At 30.8% G+C, this 21612-nt stretch overlaps 1 protein-coding gene across 1 annotated transcript in view; it reads left to right on the top strand.

Moving 5' to 3' along the window:
• The window catches only part of LOC148310859 (uncharacterized), a 339367-nt gene extending 320538 nt beyond the window's left edge, over positions 1–18829 (top strand). Inside the window, exons 10-15 of the mRNA XM_088257619.1 lie at positions 2271–2467; positions 3252–3374; positions 10674–10825; positions 15430–15557; positions 17321–17476; positions 17565–18829. Of these exons, the coding sequence (XP_088113745.1) occupies positions 2271–2467; positions 3252–3374; positions 10674–10825; positions 15430–15557; positions 17321–17476; positions 17565–18829 (2021 nt within the window). The remainder of the gene's footprint in view (positions 1–2270; positions 2468–3251; positions 3375–10673; positions 10826–15429; positions 15558–17320; positions 17477–17564) is intronic.
• The last annotated feature ends 2783 nt before the right edge of the window (positions 18830–21612 follow it).

The raw sequence follows: 21612 nt of genomic DNA on the forward strand, positions 1-21612 counted from the left end.
CTTTTATTTATTATTTCGAGAAATAAAAATACTTTGTGTTCTGATCCACTCACATTTTTATTAACCAACTAGTTTCGGCAACAACCTGTTGCCCTCTTCAGGGTTGCATTTATTACTTACATTGATCATATCAATATGATCCACAAAGTTAATGCTTTCAATATTCAAAACATTACTTTTATTTAGTCAATCAGATTATTCGTTCAAGAAGTATGAATAAAAATATTAAAAGTGTGTATCTTCTCAGTCAATCGTCTAGATCTATGTAAATTTAAATATGTTTTACTTTTATGACTTCAAAATTTATAAATAATGTTTAAAGAAGAGTTTAATGAAGAGGAACGTATTTTCATAAAACGACACGTTTTAATAATTTTTCATTAGTTTTAATAGTTCATTAATCAGCAATATAGGGTGGAAATTTCTAATTTGTCTGCTTAAAATGGCCCAAGAATGCTCACTGCTAAAACAATTTGTGGTGTCGGATATATGATCAGCTGGAGAAAACCATTAACGTAGAATGCTTAATATTTCTTCGCGAAGAATTTCTATAACGAAGCTGAAAATTATTTAATCAACAGAACCCCTCTCTCGCTCAAGCAATATTTATTAAGTAATATGAAGCGCTTCAGACTTACCTCGTTAATGTGCAGCAAATAATTTATTGAATTGATGACGTATACTTAACATTTTCTCTATGTATTTTAGTGATTTGCAAAGCTTATTAATTTCCCTTAATTTTTTTGATAGAGGTATCTTTGTAAAATACATTTTTAAGTATTCTGCTGCTACTACTACTACTACTACTACTACCATCACGCCGTTTCCCCACAGGGGTAGGCAGAGAGGATAGAACGCCACACTCTTCTGTCCTGACATACACTCCTCGCCTCCTTCACATCCATACATCTACTCATACATGCCCTCCGATTACGCAGACTTTTGACACCGCTGGATTTTAGGTTCTGATTGATCTGACCGTGCCAAGTCTTTTTCGGTCGTCTTCTTTCTGTTTTCCCTCTCACATTCGTGTATATACATATTTATATAAGGTAACAGATAGCTGTTGTGAAATTGTACATACTGTGTTATAAATTTGATCGATATATATATGTAGAAGTTCAAAAAATTGAGAAGTATGGTATAAAATTACTATTGCGTAAAAAAGTGAGCCTTGTAAATGCCCAGACATTCATTATTTTCTTCATCTATGTGGAGATATTTTTTTTCAAATACTCCTAATTATAACAATATGCGTATTGGCTATTAAACTCCTCATTTATGAAGTCTCATATGGAAAATATATGCCGCGAAAATAAATCCATATCTGAGAATAAGCCCGCCAGAAAGCAAGAACCCTTCACGTCTGTTATTCCAACTACAATGATGTTGGTATCCTGAAAGATTTACCGACTGTGCAAAATGAAATTTCGGGATACTGGACTGATCTGGAGAAAGACGAAAGACAGCATGCACGGGACAGGGAGGCTGGATGTGGCTTGTGGTGGCTGTACGCTCCACCTACAAAGCAATAATAGAAAGAATATCAACTTCTTTTATATCACGTTGATAATACATGTGAGAAAAAAGGGTTAAAAACATAATTCTTTAATTAAATTGAAAAATATTTTTTTCCATTATGCAATAAATATAAATCTTTCATCACTTAAAAAAATACTTTAAAAAAAATTGTATTACTTTTTTATGAACACCTAGCTACTTAAAAACAATTGCAATAAACAAGTTATAACTAAAAGGAAAAAGTATCATTTTTATATATTTTCTAAACATTGTTACACTTATAATAACCAACACATACATATAATATTTTTTAAGCTTTAGAATAATTTTATTTAACGTATTTTAACTGTTTAAGGATAAACAACTTGTATAACCTGCTTTTATTATTCATAAAGGCATTTAAAAGCGTTACTTTGTATAAAGCGAAATTAATAATTTCATAAAGAGATGGGAAGATTTACAATAAAATATATATTTTTTCATTTGGCCATGTCAAACATAATTGCATTACTCATGATATACAAAATAAAAGCAAAAATCTTGATTAACAAAATTAAAATATGTACCCTTGGCACAGGGAGACCCAGTGAGAATACATTTTTGTTAATATAAATTGTAAAAATGTGTACGACGAGAAATAAATGAAAAGATATATCAAAATAAAGATATATGAAAGTAAATATTGACTTATTAAGGTTAACATATACATACATTTGTACTTATACTTATATGTATCATTTTTCCCTTAGAATCCTACCTGGACCTGAGTGCGCAAGACCTGGAATTCGGTTTCAATGAAACGAGACGAGACAGAATACTTCGCACGTATGTTCGGAATGCCTATTATTTCCACCTCAATGAGATCTTTTCAACTCTCAAGAATGAGTACACAGATTGGGACAGACCGGTGCAGAATCCTCTCAACGTCAGAGATGCGACTATGGAGGTAAATAAACAATTTAATATCCTTCTTCCAACGTAAACAAATACAAACTATATTTTGATTTTCACATGCCTTCATAGGCTTTTAAAAAATACATTAAACTTTTTTTTATTATTTTTCCGTTTCATGAATTAAGACTTCTTTAAGATAATATTTAACAGTTCTCGTCAAAAAAAGTTCAATTATTGAAATTTACCGCATAATGTTGTATAACTTTTTAAACACAACATTTTTGTAATTTTTTACGTGATTATATTTTTTCATGTACAGTGTAATATGATTTCTTAAGTAGAACATATTACAATTTTTAGTACAAAAAATCGTTGAAATATTGAAACATGTTATACAATGTGGGGCTTTGAAAGCACAATATAATTTTCTTTAAATTCAGGTAACATTTGACAAAATCGATTTTTTTAATGCTGTTTTAAAAAATCATGTAAAAAAACATTTTCTTCGAAATAAATATATGGCTCTGAGAATAAAATTGTTATTGAAAGAAAAGAAGTTTAAAAATACATATATTTTTCAAAATATGCTCTAAAAAAGTCAGTTTCCAATACACGTTCTAAAAAAATGAGCGTGGATAGCCCTCAACGCGGCCAAATGGATTCTAATTTTAACGTTTGAGATCTCGGCCTTAACAAGACGTTTTAAAAATGGGTTATTATTTTTATTGTTTTTCCGTTTCACAAAATAGTACTCGAATAGAGATGTGAAAGTCCAGTTGTTGGCAAAGTGCACTCTAAATGATATGATTACTAAGAAAAGTTGTGATACTGCACAGGTGCTGAGCGACGGACATACGGCGGCACCCCTTATTAGGTTAGGCTACTTACACGCCATGCGGGGAGGGAAAACATTCTTCGCACATTTCCAGCATCTCTCCAGTGACCGGGATTTTCCTCAAGTAAGAAATGAATTTCATAAAACACTTAATATATATTAATCAGGGGCGAGCCGTCATGGCTGTAAATATAATATGTTTATCAGTTTTAAATTGTAATTGGACTAATACAATATATTATTTTGTACGGAAGACATTCAGATAATCCAGAATGTCTTCGGTACAAAATATTAAAGTATATATTTTTTTTTTAAATATTGTGCATTATAATTTTTTTAATCACTATTTGTATACGCTGATTCAGGTCAAATTAAGATAATGAAAATAAACGGCGTACATTAATAATATGTTCGATTACATACTTTAAAAAAAAGAAGACATTAAAAATCTAGGAAACAATAATGAATTTCAAAACATTGAAAATACTAAGTGAAAAATACTAAGCAACTGTCAGGAAGTACGATTTCCGCCATGAGCAACGTTTAGTATTGGGTGTTGCTTTTACTTCCATCAGATGGGCGCTACTATTATGGTAAAAAATCTGTTTTTCAACAACAATAAAAAACATGTTTGTACCAGTCACAGGTAAAACTACTAGTCACATGTACTCGTATGTATACACAAGCGTATTCGAATGCAATGTTGTGTCATAATTTAAAAACAATCGGTGAATTACTTTAGGGGGTTTAAATTTTGAACAAACGAAGATTTATATTTTCATAAATATGAACACAGTTTTCATTAACAGTAAAAAATTGCAGCTATCATTTGTTTTGTTTTACTATTCGACAGTACCTACTTATTATTATTCTGTCATTTTTCTCATGTGACCTTTTGGACCAAAATAGAATAATACGGCGCTGTTCGCAAAATAGGATCTGAGAAAGACCAACGCACTTTAAAATTGGTATGTGGAAGCGGTGGAAATTTTCAATGACTTCATCAATATTTCAACGGTAAATTTCTAGGTAGAATAGCGTTTTTTCTGTACTGGAGATACGCTCCGGTAAAACATAAAATCAGAATAATATGTTATTAAATTACCAAAAAGTCTCTAACGTAAAAATCGAGAGGTGTTTCAAATATATTACCAGTATTATGAGATGTAAATGATCGCACTGAATACAAAGTAAAAAAAAAAACAAGTTTCAACGGATTACTTTTCTATCAATTATTTGTAATGATGTGTTAAATACGGAAGTAAATACAAATAATGTTTTGTATGTAATATAATAATGCTAATAAAGCTGTCGAAATAGCTGTTTTAGCCATTACAGTTATTTTTATATAAATAAGGGCGTATTAAAATGCAATGTTTTTTTTAAATTTCAAATCAACTTGAAAAAATAATGATATTGATTTTTTTATTGGCATTTTTATTAATACGAGTATTTTAATAACTGCATTATAAACATTCAAACATTTTCAACTACTGATATAAAATAAATTTACATAGACAAGGACTTGGTTAATTAATAATTGTAATTCATGGTAAGAGCTCCAATAGTTTGGCTGGGTTCGCAAAGTCAATATTTTGTTTTTGACTGATTGCATAATTTAACGCTGTAACTTTTTGATGTGTAATTTCCATTAATTATTTACTAAATTACCGCTTAATACCTCCCACTGTAAACGTAACGAGTTTATTGGTAAGGGTTATATTTAATTTTAGAAGTGTATGTATAAATATATATATATATATATATATATATATATATATATATATATATATATATATATATATATATATATATATATATATATATATATATATATATGTATATTTATATATATATATATATATATATATAATATATATATATATATATATATATATATATATATATATATATATATATATATATATATATATATATATATATATATATATATATATATATATATATATATATATATATATATATATATATAATACACTTTAATATTTCACTTAAAAATAAAAACTTATCAATTTTAATGTTGTTAGTAGTAAAGGAAGTTGTTTCAGATTTTATGCTCTTAAAGTATTTTACGGTTCTGAATTTCGATGTTTATAACCTATTACAACATACAAGTATACACCGAATATCATTAACAGAAATTTCAAGTGATTATTTTCTTCGTATTCAGAAAAATGTTGCAGTTATACACGACAAAATATCAATTTAATATTTGATTTGTATACAATATTTAAACTACTACAACTACGCCGTTTCTCTGCAGGGGTAGGCAGAGAGGGTGGAACTCCACACCTGACATACATTCCTAGCCTCCTTCACATCCATACATCTAGTCTTACATGCCCACTGGTTGCGTAGAGCTTTAACACGACTTGTTTTTAGGTTTTAATTGATCTGGTTGTGGTTAGGCTTTTTTGGCCATCCTTATTCCGGTTCTTCGTTCATATTTGCCGAATATACTTTCTTTGTCGTTTTGTCGTTTTTCATTCGCGCCATATCTCACATTAAATTAATTTTCTTAATCTTTTCAAATATTTTAAAATGTTTAAAATGTTAAAAAGACTCACTTTTCTGTTACAATCGAAAGAAACGTACTTATACTCATTTATAAACTGTGTTTTACTGATAGCTTTACAAGTCAAAAAAAAATTAAGGAAAGATATGTGTATTTGGTGGACTATTTTTTTTTTAATTAGTTTTTGCTGCCAATACATACTTTTGCTCGACTGCGGTACACCCTTTAAGCTACACCCCTGACTTGGCACGCTTCTGGTATAATAGTTATTTTGTTGGTAAGATTATTTCAGAAAAATCGTTCCAGGAAGTTATTGGATAACTACTCGGTTAATGGGTTCATAACTTTCGCTTCTCTGACTTTACTGGAGTGATATGCAAATGTAACTTTAACCGCATTGAGAATACATCCCGGATCACGAAATAACGAAAGGTGAAATATAGTTCAATAGCAATGATAAAATTTCAAATGGTTATAATGGCAACCGGTTTATTATTTTTTTAGTTTCTTACGTTATTTGTGTTCAGTAGGTTATTCCATTTAATCATGGAAAGATACTCGTATATGCTTCAAAAACGTTCAGAAATTATCAATTTGTTTTTTTTACAAAATCAGTGCTGAGTTACGGATACTGTGAGAAATTTAAGAAGAATTTATCATTATTGAGATCATCCAGTTAAGTACAGTCAATTGTCCGCCCAAATCATGTGATTTAACACCTTGTGATTTCTTTCTTGGGGTTATGTTAAGTCACAAGTATTTGCTAATAATTCTACAATAATTGAACAGCTAAAGGGCAACATTAAACGTGCTCTTGTTAAAATACAGCCAAATTGGTGAAAAATTGGGTCGATAGTGTGTGGTATGTCCAGAGAAGTCATAGTACTCACATGAATGATGCTATTTTACACCTATAATGGCGTAATGTAACATTTCAAATAAAACAAAAACCTTTATCTCAATGAATAATTTATGGATTTTGTTAAAAACTGTTTAATTCTTTATGGAAAACCCTATATGCGTATAAAGTTCTAGAATATTACGAAAAAAAAACTGTACTGTTAAACAAACAGTGAAAAGTTTTGTTTCTGTTACAACTTTAAAAATATTAAGTGCATTGAACTTCCAAAGAATGCTAAATGCTTTCGAGTGAATAAATTTAAGAATGTTAAAGTTTAAAAAAGGAGAGCTCCGGATAAAAGACGTTCAGCTTAAACTCAGTCGTCAATATCTTGAATTTGCTTGAGCGAGTTCTCGGTAAATTACTTTTGTGTGTTCAAGTAAACTCGGAGAAATTTCTCCTTGGTTTCCACGATAGGTAGAGAGAATCTTATTTAACATTTTAATTATTCTCTTAATTTTTTAAACTGACAATGCGAAAAAAACATATTCATGTAAAAATATCGATTTGATCCTTGATTTTGAGGATTGTGTTTTATTAAAAATTTTAACTAAAAAATCTGAGTAAAAGTCTGATATTTTATTTTATATTTTTCTGCCAACTTGGCAACTGTGCAAGAAGTCAAAATAAGAAATTTTCCGCATTTCAAAGTTAATTTATATTATTTAATTTTTATTCTAATATTAAAATAATATATCTCTGGATTCATACATTAAGTGCAAGGTTGATCACCTTTTTTCAAAACTGTATTTAACGATCAAGATACCAATGTTTCTATACTTTACAGTTCCCTATGCGCCCTTGGGTGTGGATAACGGTTAGAAAAATAAATAATATGAAGGTTATAAATATGTAAGTAAAGGTTTGTAAAAATATTGTTAAATAAATCATAATTTTATTTATAATATCTCATTTATAATATCAATATACGGTGGCAACGTTTGATCATTTTTATCATTAGTCAAATTATTTATTTGTTTAAAAAAATGTGATTTCTGGTACAATCGAAATAATTTGTTTTTAAATAGTAGTCAAAACGATCATATATTCATATTACATACATTATGCGCACATGTCGCAGACGCTTTGTAATTTAAGAGCTTCAAAGATCATTTGCACCGTCTCACGTGAGTTCCAATAGTCTGCTGATGACCATAATAAAGTGGACATACCCCGCACCCTTCCTCGTTCCCCCGCCCCACCCGTCCAACCGCCACCCCACCCCACCGGACAGACGAGTCTCCAGTCAGCTCCTCGGTGGAGTGCTATTATTGTAATGGCCAGAGGACTTATCCAATCCTAATTTATTGTGCCATTTGGCGTAATAGGAAATTACAAGGGAATTTCCTTAGGGTAGAAGTCTTCTTGCATTTTTTGTCTGAATGTCTCATTTTAGAATGCCTTAGATCTTTGGTTTGATTCTATGAAATGAGTAATTGAATAATAAATCAGTAACAGAAATTATTAATGAAAGACTCTGCATAAATTGAAATACTAATTTAAGCTGTCGCCAAGCGAGAGTAATAGGATTGCTTTGTTGAAACAAACATACATACATATAATTCTTTTGATGAATGTACGTTGATATGCAAACATATTAGAAACATTGATTTATTTATGTTTAAAAATACAAACATTATTTTTTACTCGCAGTAACAGAAAAAAAAAACAAAAAACTGAAGTAGTTCTATAATCTGAGAAGTAGTTTTATTTCCCTAAATGTGCATTCTTTCAAGTAAATATCATTGCAATATATGAAAAAAGTTATCATTTAATAAATAAATAAAACTAATACTTTAAAATTAAAATTATTCTACAACGAAAGAAAATACATAATTATGTGAAATTTTAGAAAGCACGTTCGTAATTTTTGCATTATAGGTAAATAAAACTGAATAAAATATATTAAAAGATATTATAGTATCGCACAAAAAATACCAAATCAGAATCCACTTTATTACGGCATACAAGTGTTTTTAATTTTATTTTAAATATTACACAGAAAAAGTTAAATTTTTATTTTGGCCCACAAAAAATCACAATCAATAGTATTATGGTTGATGTATGCACATATTATTATTACAAATCGTATAATTTTTTTTAGGAAATACAGGAATTATTTTCACTTATGAAATGCGCACGACATATATTCCACTTTTTATCAAAGAATTTGGAGCGAGGGCTTGCGTTTGTATAATTGATATGCAGGATAACACCACATCTATCCAATGCGGATTATTCCACGTCTTTTCTTGGGAGCGAATACAGTGAACAGGGGTCAAATATTTTTTATCGCGCTTTAGTAATAATTTGTATTTTTACAACGTATTTTGTCTTCTTGAACTGAGCTAGGGATGGTTTAGATATGATATATAGGTCAAGGAAACGATCTTTATTGGGACCGAGAAAATATATAACGCTCTCTTCTGCTTTCAAATAAATAAATCATCGAGATTTTAGCAGCTTAAGGAAGTATCGGCTACTCAGTTCCGCCCTTGTGTAATCCCCCATTCAGAATACAAACGATATTCCAAGAGAATTATTAAACTGTCCGATCAAAGCTCATTTTCCGGGTCTTTTTAATTTCCCGGGTCTAGGAAATTTTCACCCTGAGCACGATACACCAATTTATGATGGATTAAAATATTTATACCAGATATCGTTTCGTTGCAGTTTTACGTAAATTGGGTAAACATATTCATATTTTATACGTACACGTACGAGTATGTAAAACGATTTGCATCATATCTTGTTTCAGAAAAATACATTTATCAATGTTTTTAGTATGCAACATATACATATGTTATCATCTGAATTTGTAGGTTTTCGTTATCTCGGTATTCGTTAACTGGATCCTCAGACATGTTTTTTTGTACAATCCGGGATTTGCTTAAAAAAGACTCTATATCCACCAATTATTTTCGGATAACAAGGATCCTCTTAAATTTAATTATGTACTCAACGACGTGTTTGTATACATGACCGTTAGTGTTGCCTTAAACACTCTTGTATATTCATCTTCATCTATGTTGAGACGTCAATATATGTAAATAACTCCTTTGATGATAAACTTAAATTTGTGAAAAATATTATCACACTCAAAATATTATTATTATGAATATATGCATATATTCTATCTCTTTTACAAGTCAATGGTGCATAGGCAATTGCATCGCATCGACGCAGTATTACATTGATCGTTAAAAACACGAATGACGATCAGTCCTACGTTTTAGGTACCAGTTCCGGGTCATATCAAATAAATATTACACAAGAATCGAACTTGGGACCTCTAGAGTAACCAAGTACGTTACCCATTAAACTATTGAGGAGGACGAAAACATATGCATATTTAACGCATTTAATGTAAATTTTAAATCGTTTATGTGACTTGTGGTAAAGATCGTCGATTTTTATTTATTATTGATAAATATAATAATAAATAACTGTGGTTGGTCTACAAATAAATGTGCAACTTTTAACAAGTTTCTTGTTTAATCTTTCCATAATAAAATAAATCTTTTCTTTCACTTTTTACGATCATGTTACAATATTTAAAAAAAACACGTTAGTTTCAGAAAAAACTCAAGAGTTAATTGCTCAAATGGGGGACTTACATATTCCTTTTTGTTGTGGAAATGATTAATAATCCTGAAAACTGGAAGGATATTTATATTATAATTTGCCCAACCAAAAATTATAATTTTTTGATGTTCCAATCTCTATTTTACATTGTATGATAAATGAAATGATATAATTGGGTTTAGTGTTGAAAAGTATATCGATTATCAATTCAAATGTACAAGTTTATTTAATTTTTTAAATTCAATTCTTCTCTAAAGTGAGATGCACGTTTGTGTTTGTTCATAAATAGGTGGTAAATATTTACGAAGAATGCGAATGTTAAATGGTGACTTAAACTATATTTAAGGAACAAGTATTTAAAAAAATCATAAATGCTAATGACTATTTTGAATTTCTCATAGCGTTCCGGTTCAGTACACGGAGAAGACATCCCTTACTGCTTCGGTCTACCCCTTGTTGGCGGTCAACCCTTCTTCCCCCACAACTACACCGCACAGGATCAAGCCATTTCCAAGACGCTTATAGAATACATCACCAACTTCGCAAAGTCGGGGTAAGCAAAGCAAACGGACTTATATAACCTACATCATCCAACTAGGAAATAAATAAGGGATCGGGTGTTGAGATATAATTCCAAAGAAAACCAACACAAAATGATGAGACAGATGAAACTAAGATAATTTGCTGATGAAATACTGAAAATCAGAATAAAATATTTAAATATTCATGACTTTATTTATTTAAATCAATGTAAACAATTTATTTTTAAAATATATTTAAAAAATATTTAGTACAAAATAATGCAAGTTCTTGTTTCTTAAAAAAATATATTCTTCAAAATATCAAACACAAAATAGAGTTGTGGTCATGGGAATGAGGACATGTTAGTGGCCAATTGCAAAAGTAGCCCTCTCCGTTGCTTCGTCTTTTGTTGGTCCCACAGCTCGTATTTGAGTGACCCAAATGATATGAATAGCACAGAATAATAGGTCGAAGCTATTAAAATGCTGTATTAAAGTGGTATTCGGGTCACTTATGCCATTTTTTGCATGCAAGATTAGCAAGTACGGAACCGAACGTTTTATGTAGAACAATTACTCCCCGTATCTGTTAGTTATGTTTTCGGTATAAGAAGCTAATTATACAACTGCGACCTTTTAGTTATAAAAGGTCGCAGTTATATAATGTACTAAATATGCATATTCAAGCAAAAATAATACGTTAAACGTCAATTATCACGAATGAAAATGTAATGCTCGTCCATTTAATACAATCGTAGCTCTCATTTTCAAGTCTTTCATGGGTTCCATAAAATACTTTTACCAGGGAAAGTAGGATAACTTTTGATCCTTGATCTGTTTTGAAAATCTCAGCAAAATTTTGAGCTTACTATTATTCTTATTCTTCACGTCTTCACTGAATATCTCAAAAAGCAGACACTCGGTCTGACCAATATCACAGAAATAAAATCGCCAGTTTTTTACATACACCTAATTAATAATAAGACATATCTATCAATTTTATTAGAATAAAAAATAGCGCATATTCTGGTGCTTTTTTTGCTACTATCTACTGAAATAACATATCTTGATCGTTTATAAAAGTAAAAATATATAGTATTCTATGTGTCTCGAATTCCCTTATAACTGCTCAATATCTATTCTATGGTTGTTGTGCCTGAATTGTATAACTTATAATAATATCCTTACATAATGTAGTGGGAACAGTACCTAAAGTTATTTCTGTCCTAAACTAAAATCGAGTGGTTGGTAAACATCTCTTTTAAACAAATATATTACATTGCGGTCTATCAAAACTGTTAAATGTATATCAAAAGTAAAACAAGTTTTGTTTTCTTCTTTGTATAAATCGTTACGAAAGTTCAGATTTACGATGATATGATGTTTATGGAATGATGATATACATATAGTAATTAATATTTTTTATTGATTGGGCATTTTTTTTTGATAAACATTTGAATATTTGACAAAGATATTTGATAAAGAATTGATAAAGATTTGAATAAAAATAAAATACTCGTGAAAGACCACTTCTTTGGGTTTATTAACGTAAACACGACTAGTTTCGAGAATGTCAGATGCTCTTATCCACAGGTCAAAATATAAACTTTTTACCTGTTGATGAAAATATCTATATTTCTCGAAACTAGTCATGTTTACATTAATAAAACATAAATAATGGTCTTTTACAAGTGATTTTTTACTGAAATGTACAAAAAAAGGGTTTATTGTGTTTGTAGATATTCATCTTAGTACAACGTAGTTTGATTTGTCGACATTTGTAGTACATCGATATTAGTTTTCATCATAACATGATTGTTTAAACGTTTATTGAAACTTTATATGATTCTGTGCTATTAAATAAAATAAATTGCTTCGCTTGGCAAATCATACATATTAAATTACTAGTTTTCACTAGATTAATTTTAATGTTTTCGAACAAGTAATTAATCTATATTAGCGGTCTTAATGCTAATAACCAATATCTTTAAACCAACCGACAGATTGTACTACTTCAAATATGTATTTATGAATATATGAGTATATTACATCGCTCTAGTAGACTAAAATGGATGTGGTTTTGATATTGATGTATTTATTACATCAAACGTGTTTTATTAAATAGAAGCGTTATATCTGCTTATATTTTCTTGGGAGCAAAGCTTTATTAATATAATTTCAAACTTGAGGAAATATGAAAATTTAAGTTTAGAAGACATTAGTCAAAGTTTGACAAGGTACGAACATTAGTGATTCTTTTATGGTCTGTTTATAAGATTTTGAGGAAAATTCATCTAGAGTTTGGTCATTAATATGCACCCTTCTCAATTTGTCATCGCGTAGTCTGCCGTTATTGACAGTGACTTGAGTAGTTTTAAAAATGTCTGTCGTATCGTTAAAAAGCTTTAGAAAGAGTCGCGTCTCCAATAAAAAGTAAACAAAATTCTTATGCAGCGTGCGTTGAACTTGCTTCGGAGACATTATGAAAATAACATTATCACAATTATTCGTTTACTCATCTCATTTATAAGAATAAAAAAATTATAAGTACATGAACGCATGTTTTTTTTATTATTTAAAAACACGTTAAATAAATGTTGATATAATGAACACAATATTTTTGGTGAAATTAGGTGATTCTTTTTAATATCATTAATTTAACAACATAAATTAAAGCCACGTTATGGCCTTGAAAATACTTGTTTATAAGACTTTAGACGTTACACTACCCTGATATGATAAACCTTTTTTATCTCAGATGCCTGCTCCGTAAGTAAACATTTAAATAACAATATTATAGTGATCTTTTAGGGGTGAGTTTGTTTACGAATGGTTAAAAAGGAGATAATAGGATATTCATGGATATTTATTCAAATACCCATAGTTTTTCTGAGAGCAAGAGATTATTTTGATGTTCTTTTATAATTATGTTTATTTACTGATACTCTGAGTGCAGTCGATTTCATGGATTACAAGTGGATAAGATCATAACGTATACGTACTTGGTCATAATTTTACTTTAAAAATGTCATTTTTCTGGAGCCAAATAACCTTCAGTTTGTTAAGCAAAATGTTATTCAAAATGTTTGTATTTCCATTTTTTAATACAAAGTGAAACATTGTATAACTTGGCATGAGAAGGTACGTCAAATACTTGAAGGCGCTCAGGTTAGGAGTCGAAATAATCGGCAGGTATGTATGAGGCATGAACGTGGAAGAGGCGAAGAATGTTTACAAATACAGAGTGGTGTGAAGTTCTTTTCTTTCTTACTACCCCTGCGAGGAAGCGGCGTGATGGTTGGTTAGTTAGTAAGAAACATTGTATGTATGATATTGCAAAACATTTCTATTTAAATTTATGTCTTTGAATATATTAGAAAATACGAGTTTATTAAAAATAACTCTAATAGATAGCTTAAAAATATTTTATTAATTTTCATGGAAAAATTGCTCAGTCGGGCGCTGAATCTTAAAAAGATGCTGAACCTTTTGAAAATCATCTTATTATAAGAAACATCTTGGATTTTAAGATTTCATAGGATAACGACATTTTTTTACTCATTCTTTAGTTCATTTTTTTCGGTTAGCAAACGGAATAGTCTTACGTTTTTGCCCTTACTAATGAAACACAATTTTGTATACAATGCTCGTACTACGGATATTTGGTATATTCGTCAGGGTAGCCGGACACGGTGCCCGCGTCATGTTACCGTGATGTTAAGCCAACACGTGGACGTGCAATAAACTGAACACAGATTTATTGCTGTGCCAGTTTATAAAGGCGCCCTCTGGCGCTAAAGGGTGCCCTCCACACCCCATAATATTATACAGATAAATGGAACATTTCCAGCCTTATACGAGACACGCGCCAATTCTTTCAGTAAAATCTCAAATGTAAAGAAAATTCGCTTCTACTCTGACAAATAAATCACACTTCTTGGTCTTTACAGATTTTTTTTGGTATCATTCGTTTTGTTTTATTTGCCACACAATATTGTGGGTTCTAAGAGTAAGCGTAAATACTCTCAATGACACTACAAAAAATACTATTAAATATGTCCGAGAGAGGCTTTTAGCAAAAATATGTATGAAATGATAAGTCAAGAAGTAGATTTTTGTCGTTGCTGGTGTAATAACAAATAAGTTCGCCCTTCGATTTTCGCCTGTGAAAAAAAAAAACTAATGCAATTGTACTTCAATATTAAAGGTACTCATCGACATCATTAAGTTCAATATTATGTCACTCCACTAAGACTTTTTGTAGACAACATAACTAGGTTAAGTGATGTGAAATACTGACGTTTTATTATTGCTAAAAAAAACAGTAATATTTTATGAAGGAAACCTTTGTTTAATTCACTACCTTATGTGTAAGTTTACTAACGATTTCTTACATTGAAAAAAAATCGTCATTACAAAATAATACATATACATTTATAACATAAAAATGTCATGGATTTGTTCAATATTTGACAGATTTCACCAACACAATCCACAGGGATATATGTATAAAGTAAATAAACGTTCGGTAAGACCCTTCCTTTTTGAGTAATATTGCCGGAAATTCTCAAAATTTCGTTCTGTTAGTAGCTTTCTTCTACATTTACAACATTTTAACTGTGATTAATTTTTTCAGTGACCCGAACAGCCCTTCGGCCCCTCCCTCTGCCTCGGCCCCCACCAGCGAACAAGACGAGACCCCCTCACCCCCGCTGCCCTTCTGGGACACGTACGACACCATCAACCAACTGTACCTTGAAATAGGTATGCCTTCCAAACTTTTCAAATACCATCAGGGCGATGCAAAGGCAGAATTACCATGTGTAAATTGGTCTAGGGAATATCGCGGTGGAATGCAAACTCCTTCTAAGTACCACACGCCGCCCTTAACCCGCTAGAAAAACACGAGATCAAAAGTTTCAAAGCTCCCTTCAAGAAGTCGTAAGGCGATATTAAGAAATACACAAGGTCACCTCGGTCGTATTGAAATCCTTATTCGATTTATCGTATTTATGTCGAAATGCTTTACAGCTTTTCTTTCTTTGTATCGTATCCAAAAGGAACTCGAATATTCAAGTATTATCTGTGAAACGTTATGTATCTTACATTTTAAATATTTAAACATCTTCATATATTTTTTTAAGTAAAAAAGTGAATTTGTGAAATAAAATTGTGGCTAAAATATAAAAATAAAAGACCTTTTTTAACTTTTGAGAACGAAGGATGATTTTGAAACTAGCCGTGTTTACGTTAATGAAGTAAAAAGTGATGTTATAATACATGTTTATTATATATATTTACATATAATTCTGAATTGCTAGGAGAAATATGCTGAGTTTTTTTGTTTTTTTCTTCTTTATTTTCATATGTATTTTTGCTTCGTTTAAAATTCGTGTATTATGTGTTTTTCGCATAAAAGTAAGGAATAAAAAAAAATATCAATAATATCAGGGTTCATAACATCAGGGTTGATCACTTTTTTGTCGACTTATTGGTGTTCAAGTCAGTATTGCACAAATACAATATACATAATTCTTAACGCATTCAAGATGTGAAAAAACGAAAAGTGTATAGGAAATTCTATTTTTATTGAATATTATGTTTTTTTCTGCCTGTATTTTATTTTTACGCCCTTACGCCAAGCTGTTAATAATATTACGAGGTTTGACCTGAGCATTATAATATGGCTGAAAGTATAAAAACCTTTTCTAGTAAGCGGGGGGTTCGGATGGGAAACTTATTAATACGTATAATATATTGTATTATAAGATGCTTGATGGAAGTTTATTAAATGTCAGCACCATAACTTTCAGTAAATACCCTAATCGATTTTAACCACCGGGAAAATATTATTTTTTCTACTTTATCGTATAATCAAAATGTTATTAATAGATCGATCGTCGTCGTTTTAATATAACAACGTTTTAGTTTTCAAATGTATATATTTTTTTTTAAATTGAGTTAAATATCATACCTTTGGACGATGAAAGATGTCTATTTGTGATATCATAAATTATTTTAAATTGAATATTTATAATTTCTACCATAAAATTAAATTATGACTTTATCGACATTTTCTAACAGGTGACGATTTGGATGAAAACAATTTTAAAGTGTTTACGATCAATTTATTTTGATAAAAATATATTTAAATAATTTCAATTTACTTATAGGATCAAGATTTAGTAAACTGACACATCAGTTTCTTAATCAATAATGGGTTAACAAACAGAATTCATCTGATACATTTAACTAGGGGTTAAACTATGTAATTATAGAAAGTGGAGTACATCCTGAGGGAGTTCTCATTGTTTGAATTTTGTGAGAGACCGAACTTTGTACAATCAGGATGTTTTGTAATCGATTTTTGTTTATACATGTAAGACTTAAGCTATCGGGTAATCATTAAGAACTATATGTAGAACAACGGTCCAACAAACGTATAATTCGTTTGAATACAAATACATATGTTCATAAGTACCTACCGACGTATAAGTTTAAATAATTTGTTGATTAATCTTCAACAGGTTCAAAACCAGAAATGCGCAGTCACTACCGAGGGCACAAGATGTCTTTGTGGCTTTCCCTTATACCACAATTACACAGGCCCGGAGAACCGGGACTTCAAGATACTTCCATGAGGCACCATCACTTTCTGGAAGAAGGAGCGCATTATTACGAAGGTTCTTTTTGTCAATTTTAAGCAATATGATAGTTTTCACGATTATTTCGATTCCATTATTACAAGAGTCAATGTGCGGTTTGTTGCAGGTTCCGTCCGTCCTCAGTCCATGCAGCGGCCTAATTTGCCTCACTTGGTGGCGCCGTCCGCAGCGCCCGCGCGCCCGGTCACCCCCGCGCCCCCCGCCGCGCAGCCCTCGGCCGCGCCGCAGCAGCCGGTGCTGGCCCCCACCACCGACTGCCCTCCTAACACCACACTCTCCACCAGGAACATCCACAAAGACAATAATAACCTCCTGCGAAAACTCGCCTCCAGCCACTACCAAAGCTATACGACCGCGCTCACCGTCACAATAGCGGTGGGCTGTTTCCTATTACTCTTGAACATTCTCATTTTTGCCGGGATCTATCATCAAAGAGACAGAAACAACGGAAGTTTCGGGGACAAGAAGAAGGAAGAATTAGCTGAAGCCGGAAGTTGCAGCACCTCCTCGGGAGGCGATAATTACGACGCGAAAACTCTCAACTTCGAAACTCAGGGACAGAGTTACGAAGGTAATAAGAGCGGATATAGTTTTGATTGTAAAGCTTCTTCGTACCAAATGAAATCGGGTTCCAAGTACGATTTGAGAACGTATCCACCGGAATGTGGAAAGACGGCGTTCGGGGAATACAGTTGCTACGACGAGAAAAATCTCGCCGCGCAGTATGAGAAAAGGAGCTTAGCGGATATTACCTTGTGCTCTGTGCCAGATAGCGCGGACATTCCGATGCAAGAATTCAGAAATTCTCCCTCCAAAAGGTGCGACAACGGAAGCAGTATCGTGAAAATAGACACTCAGAAGCCGGATATTCAGCGCATCAATAATCAGGGCATAAGGAGTTTGGAAAATCAGACGAGCAGTTTTCACGAAAATGGCAGCGGACTTAGTTTAACGGGCGGCCACGACAGGCACTCGAGGACGACTACGTTCAGTGAGCCGGGTGAGCCGGTGAAAGTGGCGGACAGTTCTACCCAAGTGAAGTTCTCGGGGCAGGGGCCGGGGCCGGGGCAGGGGGAGGGGAAGCAGACCACGTTCGGGCCGGACGGGCCGTGCGAGGAGGAGCTGGCCAGTAGCTCGTGCTCGGACGAGAGCGCCTTCAGGGGCAAGGAGAACACAGTCAGCGTGGGCAACCAGTCGGACCCCACCACGTGCGACGTGGGCACGGGCATCGACCGCAGCCCCTCCATCCCGGAGGCGCCGCCCCCTCCCAAAGGGGGCCCCCCCGCCCCGGGAATCCTGCGACAGACTAACCCTAATCCCACCGCCGGCATTATGAAGAAAAGGGTTCAGATACAAGAAATATCTGTATGATTTTATTATATCACTAAATTAAGAAGTGTAATATTTGTATTGATTGTCAAAAGACTGTTTAAATTGAAATCGATTTTGTTCACTAACAACATCTTTTTAAATGTTAGATAATATTTATCCAAAATGAACGTTGTGAATATATATATATATATATATATATATATATATATATATATATATATATATATATATATATATATATATATATATATATATATATATATATATAATATATGTATACCTATGGCATTGTAATCTTAAAATATATAATGTTAATATTGATTATATTAACAAATTGATTGTCATAAGTCATACCTATCAGAGTGTTTATCTACCGACTATGAATAGTGATATTTCAACAGTTTTGTTTTGTAAATAAATGTAAATTATTTTGTTTTTAAAAAATATTTACACAATCCTTTCTCCGGTGTACATAATAAGAAAGTGATCAAGATTATTTTATTTAAATGGGTAACTACGAAACCATTCGTAAAAACCTCTTGTTATGGAATTGATAGTAAGACAATTAATTATTAGTAGTATAAATTTTATGAACTATTTTAAACCTGATGATATTTATTGTCCTCCATATAAATACATTTGTGAAAGGAAATTGATACAAAATAAGATATCGCTTAAATTCAACAATATTTAATATTTGATCGATGAAAAAAATACATCTTATGTGAGCTGTAATGGCACTTACTGGATATTGAACATTTTCCTTAAATACTCCTCCATATTTTTTATAATATTATTTGTTTGTTATTTTTACGTTTATTGTAGTTATAAAACAAAAATATATTATAGTTATCAAAATTTAATTGATTAAATAAGAATAAAGTTTATTTACATGTTACAGTTCTTGAATAAATATGTTTATATTTATACGTACCCTTAAATTGACAAAAGTTTTAAACAGGAATTGCAACGATAATTTGTATAAATGTTTTCCTTTTTTTAATTTATCAAGTAGAATACATAATTGATTTTTCAATTACTTTATTCCGTTATTAATTAATTGATTATTTATTTATTTAGAATGTTGATCTTTAAATATTCCATAGTATTTCTTTTGTTAAATGCAGGAGTTTAAAAAAAGAAAAATGTTGATATAAAATAAAAAAATATATAGGAAAATTTATTTCAACATAATTTATGGATAGCGTTTTTTAATGTGTTTACGATACAAATCAAATTGATTTATTTAATGTTTTTATAAACGAATGCCAAATGAAATAAGTGTTAAAATTTAATTTATTTTATGTGTAACGATAATTTTATAATAGGGATTTTTTGGTGAGTGTGATATGTTAATTTAATTTATTTAGTATAGAAGATGATTTGAATGTTTTTTTTTTTATTATTTTCTTTTATTAATTTTAAATATAAATCCGTAAAGTCGAATTCAGATTTTGAAAAAAATAGTTTTATACGAAATAAAAAAATTAAAAATTAAAAATAAACACTTACATCCATTACACATTATACTTATTGCAGCTGTATACTTTGAAACTTAAATATTTTGTTAAAATAGTTTTAAAATTATTTTTAATTTAAATTTAAATTAAATTAATTATCAGTTCTTCATTTAATATTCTTTCGAGGAGTTGATGTTGATGCAATTTTTTTTTTACAATAATAATGCATGAATTGAATAACCTTTATTTATTTTACTGAACAATATAATAATAAAACACTTATCCGCACCCCAATGGTGCATAGGGCAGTGTGTCTTATGAACGCAGTGTTATCATGATCGTTTTACACATGAAGGAAAGGTGATCAGCCCTCCGCTAGAGGTACCAGTCCATGGTAATATTGAATAAATATTACAGTGAAAAAATTACTGAGCAAAATGAAATAAATCAAGTAATGATTTGAACTAAAATACTAAAAATTAAATATCAAGCTTTTAAAAAAAGAACATGTTTATATAAGCTTTTAAGTTATATCAACCCATATTTGGGTTCCTAGTACTGCCTGGTTTTGTATTTTTTCCTATGGTTTTTTCAACAAAATACAGTGCCAAAATACAAACATATGTATATCGACGTCATTTAAGAAATATAATGACAGATTTATGAATTGATGTATGCCAAACACAAGGCCAAATATTACCTAAATGTTGTATGCGAGTTATATGCATAAATCCTTCCATTCCATAGATAAGTTATTGTTCAACCCTTTTTATGAGAATATATTTATTATAATAAGGAAATATTAAGTCATAATTATTTAAAACTAAATATTTAATAAACGGAATGTTACTTGTGTAACAAAAATGATAAAAATAATCTTTTTATTTAAACCTGATTCCTTACATTTCCAATAACTTGTTGAAATTTTGATTTTTTTCAATTTTTAACAATTTAGCTGTGGCTTATGCCACATAACTGAATTTATACCAAATGAGGAGTAATAGATTAATAGCCTGTATTGTATAACCGATGTCTACTAATTAGTGGTTTGAAGTTAAATATTTCGTTCATATAAAATCCAAGTTACTATTTTTTAAAAGAGTGCACATGTCTTTCAGCCTCTTTCATAACTCATATTCTGATATTTTTAACGTTTGTATATTAAAAGAAAATTGTGAAAAATTTGAAATGATCGAGTATTTTAAATACTTGATTTCGTCAGGACAGGAGTCGGAATAATCGGCGGGTATTAATGAGATGTATGAACGTGGAAGAGGCGAATATTGTTTTCAAAGACAGATTGATGTGGCGTTCTATTCTCTCTGCCTACTCCTGCGGCGTGCAAACATTCTACTCAAATAT

Source organism: Brachycentrus maculatus, unplaced genomic scaffold (assembly GCF_059751285.1).
Source record: "Brachycentrus maculatus isolate JH-2025_06_01 unplaced genomic scaffold, ASM5975128v1 h1tg000086l, whole genome shotgun sequence".
Taxonomy (NCBI): Eukaryota; Metazoa; Arthropoda; class Insecta; order Trichoptera; family Brachycentridae; genus Brachycentrus; species Brachycentrus maculatus.